At 38.1% G+C, this 6,713-nt stretch overlaps 1 protein-coding gene across 6 annotated transcripts in view; it reads left to right on the forward strand.

The window, feature by feature from the left end:
* LOC110175582 (diacylglycerol kinase zeta-like) overlaps positions 1 to 6,713 on the forward strand; it is a 194,649-nt gene that overhangs the window by 156,857 nt on the left and 31,079 nt on the right. For all 6 annotated transcript variants that reach the window (XM_055164293.1, XM_055164304.1, XM_020941780.2 and 3 more), the window contains one exon: positions 3,565 to 3,623. In XM_055164293.1, the coding sequence (XP_055020268.1) occupies positions 3,565 to 3,623 (59 nt within the window). The remainder of the gene's footprint in view (positions 1 to 3,564; positions 3,624 to 6,713) is intronic.

The following is a 6,713-nucleotide window of genomic DNA, read 5'->3' on the forward strand; positions in this document are numbered from 1 at the left end:
GACTAATTCTATACTCAACAAGAAAATGTTTATGGCAGTGTCTAGTCCACCATTCCAAAACCCAGACCGCATGTGGCGACAGTAGCTCAGTTCATATTGTGTTCTTCCACTTATCTGAAGGTTGGCAGTTTGAATCCGGCTCTCAATCTCATTCCAGCTCCCACAGATGAATGTTGTCATTGTGTCCTTGCACAAGACACTTAACCCTCCTGTGTACATTTGTGTATGAATGTGAGTGGTTCCTTGATGTAAAGTGCTTTGAGTGTTTTGAAGGTGGAAAAGTGCTCCATAAAAATCTGACCATTTACCAAGTGCTGATACGCTGACAGTGTTGGGGAGTAACAGATTACATGTGCCAGAGTTATGTAATCAGAGTACAAATTATGAGTAACTGTATTTGGTTACAGTTACTGTTTCAGTGAGTGGTAATTGGATTACAGTTACTTTGTTGAAATAAATGGATTATATTGCGGTATTTTCCTGTTTTCACATTTTGGGCACATTTTTGGTAATTCCACTCTTTGCCGGACACTAAACCAGGACTAAATCAGTATTGAACCAGGACTGAACCCAGGACTAAACCATGACTAAAACCAGGGATAAACCAGGACTAAAACCAGGTCTTAATCAGGACTAAAACCAGGGATAAACCAGGACTAAAACCAGGTCTAAATCAGGACTAAACCAGATCTAAACCAGGACTAAAGCAGGTCTAAACCAGGACTAAAGCAGGTCTAAGATAAATCTAAACTGGGGCTAAAACCAGGTCTAAACTAGATCTAAACCAGGTCTAAACTAGATCTAAACCAGGTCTAAAACAGGACTAAAACAAGATTTAACAGGACCATGCTGCATGGACCGTGTCTCCTCCTATCTATCAATAATATTTTTAATTTGGTTCAGTAAAGTCTGGGCTTTTCATTTTCTTTTAGCAGTTAAAACATCGTATGTTACGATATCCTAGTCTTTGCTTCTCTACAACAAATCAAGTAATCCAAAGTATTCAGATTACGTTACTCGCTTTAAGTAATTTAATGGATTACATTACAAACAACATTTTGGGGTATGTAATCTGTAATCTGTAGGGGAATACATTTTAAAAGTAACCTTCCCAACACTGTACGCTGACAATGAGTCTTGCTCAAGGGCACAAGCTCAATATGAGCTACATTACCTTCTACATTATAACATCGTCTGGCTGATTTCTCATATGGTAGCCTCTTAAAAATATTACAAATTATGCAGTTTTCTATAAATTGTCACCATATTGCCTATACACAAACACGGAAATATACTTTTAATAGACACACAAATTGCCGTTTTGCAGACAGTTCAGTGCTTTGTTTCTCCCACTCGTCTTTTCTATCTTCCTCCACAGCTGCTGCAACCCCTCATTATACCAGCTTCATGTATCACTGTTAAACTGGCCAGGCCGCTCCCCCGCCGGCTCTTTTTAAACAATAACTATCACCTTACATTCCCACCATATCAAACGCGTCTCTTCAAAGCTCCACGGGGCAGCCTTAAAAGGACCGACGGCGCTTTCGCTTTCGTAACATCATAAAAAACATGTTTAAGTGACTATTCCTGGACTGGTTTAATGAGCTGATACTTCTAAGAACAACCCCCCAAAAAATAAATAAAGGAAAGGAAAAAATTGCCTCGGAAATTTTCAACTTTTGTTTGCTAATTTAAGTGAATTTTTCTTGTATTGTGAATAGGCTGGGGTCCTCACTTACTGTATGAACTCAGAGCATCCTAATTATTCACCATGATGAGTTTGTAAGTGCTTTTCATAACTTTCAGCATAGTTTAACAATTATACGTTTTATTTAATGGTGCCTTTCTGGGCAATAGCATACTCACTGTGCACTTCCTGATTCTCAGACAGAAAAACACTTTATAATTAGATGCAGACAGTACACAACAAACTTCTTTGACCTGTTTATTCAATATATCTGTACGGGGATAAGACACATTTTGAAAAAACTATATGTAAGTGTGAGTACACCAGGGCTGGTATCATTAAGAAGCTGCCGATACGATACATACCTTGATACACAGGCCATGATACCATACATATCTCGTATAGTGAGCTTTTTATTTGATACAGTATATTTCAAATAGATTGGATACTGTTCAATAAAAAATAAACGCTAAATCATGGCTGTGATACTAAAAGTCTTTGTTAACAGTGTAGCCGCGGGGTCTTAAAAGTCTTAAAAATGTTTTAAATTTCATGTTCCTAAATTAAGGCTTTAAAAAGTCTTAAATTATGTTGTCCGAGTCTTATTTTTTTCACAAAGGTCTGAAATTTCATTAGCCTATTTTTCTGTTTACTCAACTGGGCTGCAGTGCAAAGTTAAATGGAGGAAAAAAACAAAAAACAAAACGTGAAATCATGTAACATGAATGAATGTCTAATTTGGAGTATGCACAAACGATACTTAGTTTGTCTTGTTAGAATGTTAGAAGTGATTTTTTTTTGGCCATTTTACAAGCAATTCATCCTATTATAAATGAGTTCTGAATGAGATTTTATAATGAAAGTATTTTTTGTTTTTTGAAGCAGTGAGTAATGGTCATTATTAGAATTGGATCTGGTGTTTTTTTGGTTTTTTTTTCGCATAATGGGTGTGATGTTGGTCTTAATTTTCATTGAAGTGCTCTTAAAAATGTCTTAAATTTGGGGTAGTCAAACCTGGAGATACCTTCGTTAAATCACTTCTTGTGCAAAGTTCATATGAAACACAAACATTTTAATCATCAAAACTGTGAGAATGTGAAATGTGTCACATAAACAAGTTTCCTTCCTCTGAACAAACAACAAAACTGTAACTGTAACAGAATGATTGAGTAAAATATACCAAAAAATACTCTTGGCGATATATCGATACTGTATCATCACACTGACATTTTTTAAAATCACATTTAATCACATTTAAACACTTTTGAACACATTTAATCACATTTGATTGATTAATTTCTTTTGGTCACAGCTATATTCTGACATGAATCCACAGAGTCAGTATAGAGTCATATTTAACATACATTGACCGAAAAGGTGTAGGCTGAGGCTTGAGCTTATTATGCCTGTGATTTATCGATATTTCAATATTTTTGCACACCTCTAGAGTACACTGTCTGCTAATGGAAATGTTACTGCTTTGCCTAAAATGTTTCACAATATGGCATTATTTCCATGGAGACGCCAACAGGCTGCTGGTCCGAGCTATAGGGAGGCTCAAAGTAAGAATGTATGCTTTTCAAGTTTTTTTTTTTTTTTTTTTATGAATTTGAATGAATGCAAACATCATCATGGACACAAGCAAGCGGCGAACCATGAGAAAAATTACATAGTGCACCTTTAAAATACAAGATTGAAATGGAAAATTTGTGGAGCCAATCCCTCACAAAAATGTAAGGTTCAAAACATGTGAAGTTCCTGTTTTCTATGTGAATCTCCCGTGGCGTGATGTAGGCCCCAGCCCTCCGTCACCAAACTCCCAGCCTCCTTGAATATCATGTACACATTCTAAATCCTATGTTTTTTTTTTTGTGTAGGAACCAAGGAGACGAGGAGAGGAGGGGCGAGGAAAGCATGGATACCCACACTGGAAAAGGTACCGTTACATCTTTTTTACACCGCTATTTATAATCGTATGTTCTAATTCCAACCCCGAGCGACAATCTATTCTGCGCGGCGTCCATGTTGCTTTTTGTGGCTGTTGTTTCTCCATCCCCTCCTGTCTTCTTCCTCTCCTGCTCTCTCTTTCTCTTTCTCTCTCTCTCTCTCCTCTGTAGCAGCCTCAAAAGCCCAAACCCGATGGGCAAACTCCGCCGCGTGTATCACCCCCCTACCCCCTTCCCCTCGCCGCTCTCCATACAAGTACACAGTAACTGGATTAGGGGTAGAGAGAGAGAGAACAGGGGAGAGGAGAGGAGAGGAAGGGGGGAGAGCCGGTATTGAGGTCAAATTCATCTGTGTTCTGTGAATCAAGTTGCAGCAGCTATGGAACCGCGCTGTCAGACGCAATTATGATTGAGTTCATAATTAATATCGTGTTTGGGAATACCATGTGAAAATGAATAATTCTAATGCCCATTCTGTCACATTTCTCTGTTGTTTATAATTAGGCTTTTGTTGCCGTGGCGTTAGGTGTGTGTTTGCGGTGCTGTGGCTTTAGTAGTTGGCTCTCTCACCTCACCGCAAAAAGGTCGAAGGTTTGGTTTCCAGGTCAAATAGAAGCTTATACAGTTTGCTTGTTCTACTTATGTCTTGGTAGTAGGGCTGTGTAAAAATATTAAAATATCAATATATCGTATCGTTTAATGTGATGATGCAGTATCGATATCATGGGCTACTGTATTGATATATCACCTAGAGTGTTTTTTGGTGTTTTACTAAACTATTTTGTCACAGCTACAGTTTTGTTGTTTGTTCAAAGGAAGGAAACTCGTTTATTCGACACATTTGACATTTTCACTGTTTTGATGATTAAAATGTTTGTGTTTCACATGAACTTTGCTCAAGAAATCTTTTAACAAACACTGTTAGTATCACAGCCATGATTTAGTCTTTATTTTTTATTGAACCGTATGTAATCAATTTGAAATATATCGTATTGAATCGTATCGAATCATAAGCTCACTGTATCGAGGTATGTATTGTATCAGTTACTCGTGAATGATACTCAGCCCTACAGGATTCGTTCTTTCAAGTGTCCATATTTAAAAAGATGCACTATTTCACTTTTCTGGTGGAGGATTCACCAACTGCTGGTCTCCATGGAGATGTTAGTGCTTTGCCTAGAATGTTGCACAGTATGACATTGTAGTATCAGTACTACATACAGTATATACTAGGGATGGGCATGATTATTCGATTAATCGATAATTGATCATCAAGAATTTCATCGATTATGTTAATTTTAATCGACAAACCGAATGTATTTTGCTGTGCGTAGCGTGACCAAACAGGGGTCTGTACATGTGTCTCTGCACTCAGAAGGAGCGGTCAGTCTGCAACGTACCGAAGCACAAATGAGTATTTAACAATGACTTATACAAGAAATTCCACACTTTCCGTTGCATTCGGGACAAGTGGGAGTCCATGTGCACAGTGTATAAAGCAGCACATATGTTTCGGTGTCCAGTGGGAAAAAGTTTTACCAGGTGAGAGTCGCTCAATGTGGATGACGAGTCCCCACCTCCCTCCCCCCGTACGGTGTCGCAAATCTGGTCACACTAACCTGTATTCCAATGAGTCATGTCTTTTAATCCAACAGAAATTGACCGCATCAGCGACAGAAGAGCTGTATTTTTATCTTCGCTTAGTTTATGCAAATTAGCGACGCAAAACTGAATTAAACACATTATAATGTCAAACAGCTGATGTGGCTCTAGAGTCGTTACGGTTTATATGTCGTAAAGTTGAATTTATTTATGCAGATTAGTAGTGCAGATAGTAATAATAATGAGGATCATTTTAATATAAAAACGTTAATGATTAATCGATAATCGATTGTTAATTCCTCCGACGATCGATTAAGACAATTTCATCGAATGCCCATCCCTAGTATATACTTCATCTACTGCTGCTACTATTACAACTACTACTTCTGCCACCACCACTATGAACTACTATCACAGTTACTACTACTACTACTGCAAACACTGTTGCTGTTACCAGTTCTACTTCTACTTCCTGTTCTAACTACAACAATACTACATTTACCCAAAAATATAAGATCCATACTACCAGTACCCCTGCCAGTACTAATACTAATAATGCTTGTTACTACTACTGCAGCCCTCTATCCAACTCCTTGTCTTCATGGAGATGTTATTGCTTTGCCTAGAATGTTCCACAGTATGACATTAATATTATCTGTCTTGATGGAAGCAGGAAACAATGTTAGACTCAGTTAGTCAGATTCAAGTCCGATCTGTGGAGAGGCGACCTCGCTCCCAGCAAGAATGTATGTTTTTCTACCAATAAATCCCATACTGTGAAACATTTCAGGCAAATCAATAACATCTCAATGGAGACGAAGTAAATGGTGATCCCCCAACAGAACAACAGAAAAGTGTACCTTTATATCTTTTTGTTGTTGTTCTTGTTTTTAACTTGACTGCACTGTGTGGGGAAATAACACAATTTGGATTGCCAAAGTAGAACTTTTTTTAAGCCTCTCAACCATTTTTTTTTTCAGACTAATATAATGATGGAAAATTTCCAGAAACTTGCCAGAAATTTTCCATCCCCTTGCAACCCCAGTCCAAATATAATTTTCACAATTGTAAACATAGTGTTGAAGTCTAGAAAATGTTTGTCCAAGTATTTAGTATGCCACTGGCTGGTCATACTGCTAATGCCGGCCTGCTCTGACAATGGATACCCAGAACAAGTAACTCCCAAAGTGGCCAGCCAAAGCCCAGCAGCTAAGCGGGATTAACTCACAAAAAGAGTTCATCAAGCAAATATGTGAATGGTTCTACCGCCAGAACTTGAACAAATACTGCTGGTACTTCAGTGCTGATTAAAGTTTTGAAAATCACCATCTACGGCTGTGTCCGAATGTCCACCCCTAACCCCTCGCTCTCTACACCCACTCCTCAGCATTCACACTCACTCACAGAGCGAATGGGCAGGAAAAAAAGTTAGCTAAACATTGATTTCTGTCAGAAATAATGACCAAATTCGACTGCCA

This window comes from Boleophthalmus pectinirostris, unplaced genomic scaffold, assembly GCF_026225935.1.
Source record: "Boleophthalmus pectinirostris isolate CB_2022bp ecotype Guang Dong unplaced genomic scaffold, ASM2622593v1 HiC_scaffold_11, whole genome shotgun sequence".
Taxonomy (NCBI): Eukaryota; Metazoa; Chordata; class Actinopteri; order Gobiiformes; family Gobiidae; genus Boleophthalmus; species Boleophthalmus pectinirostris.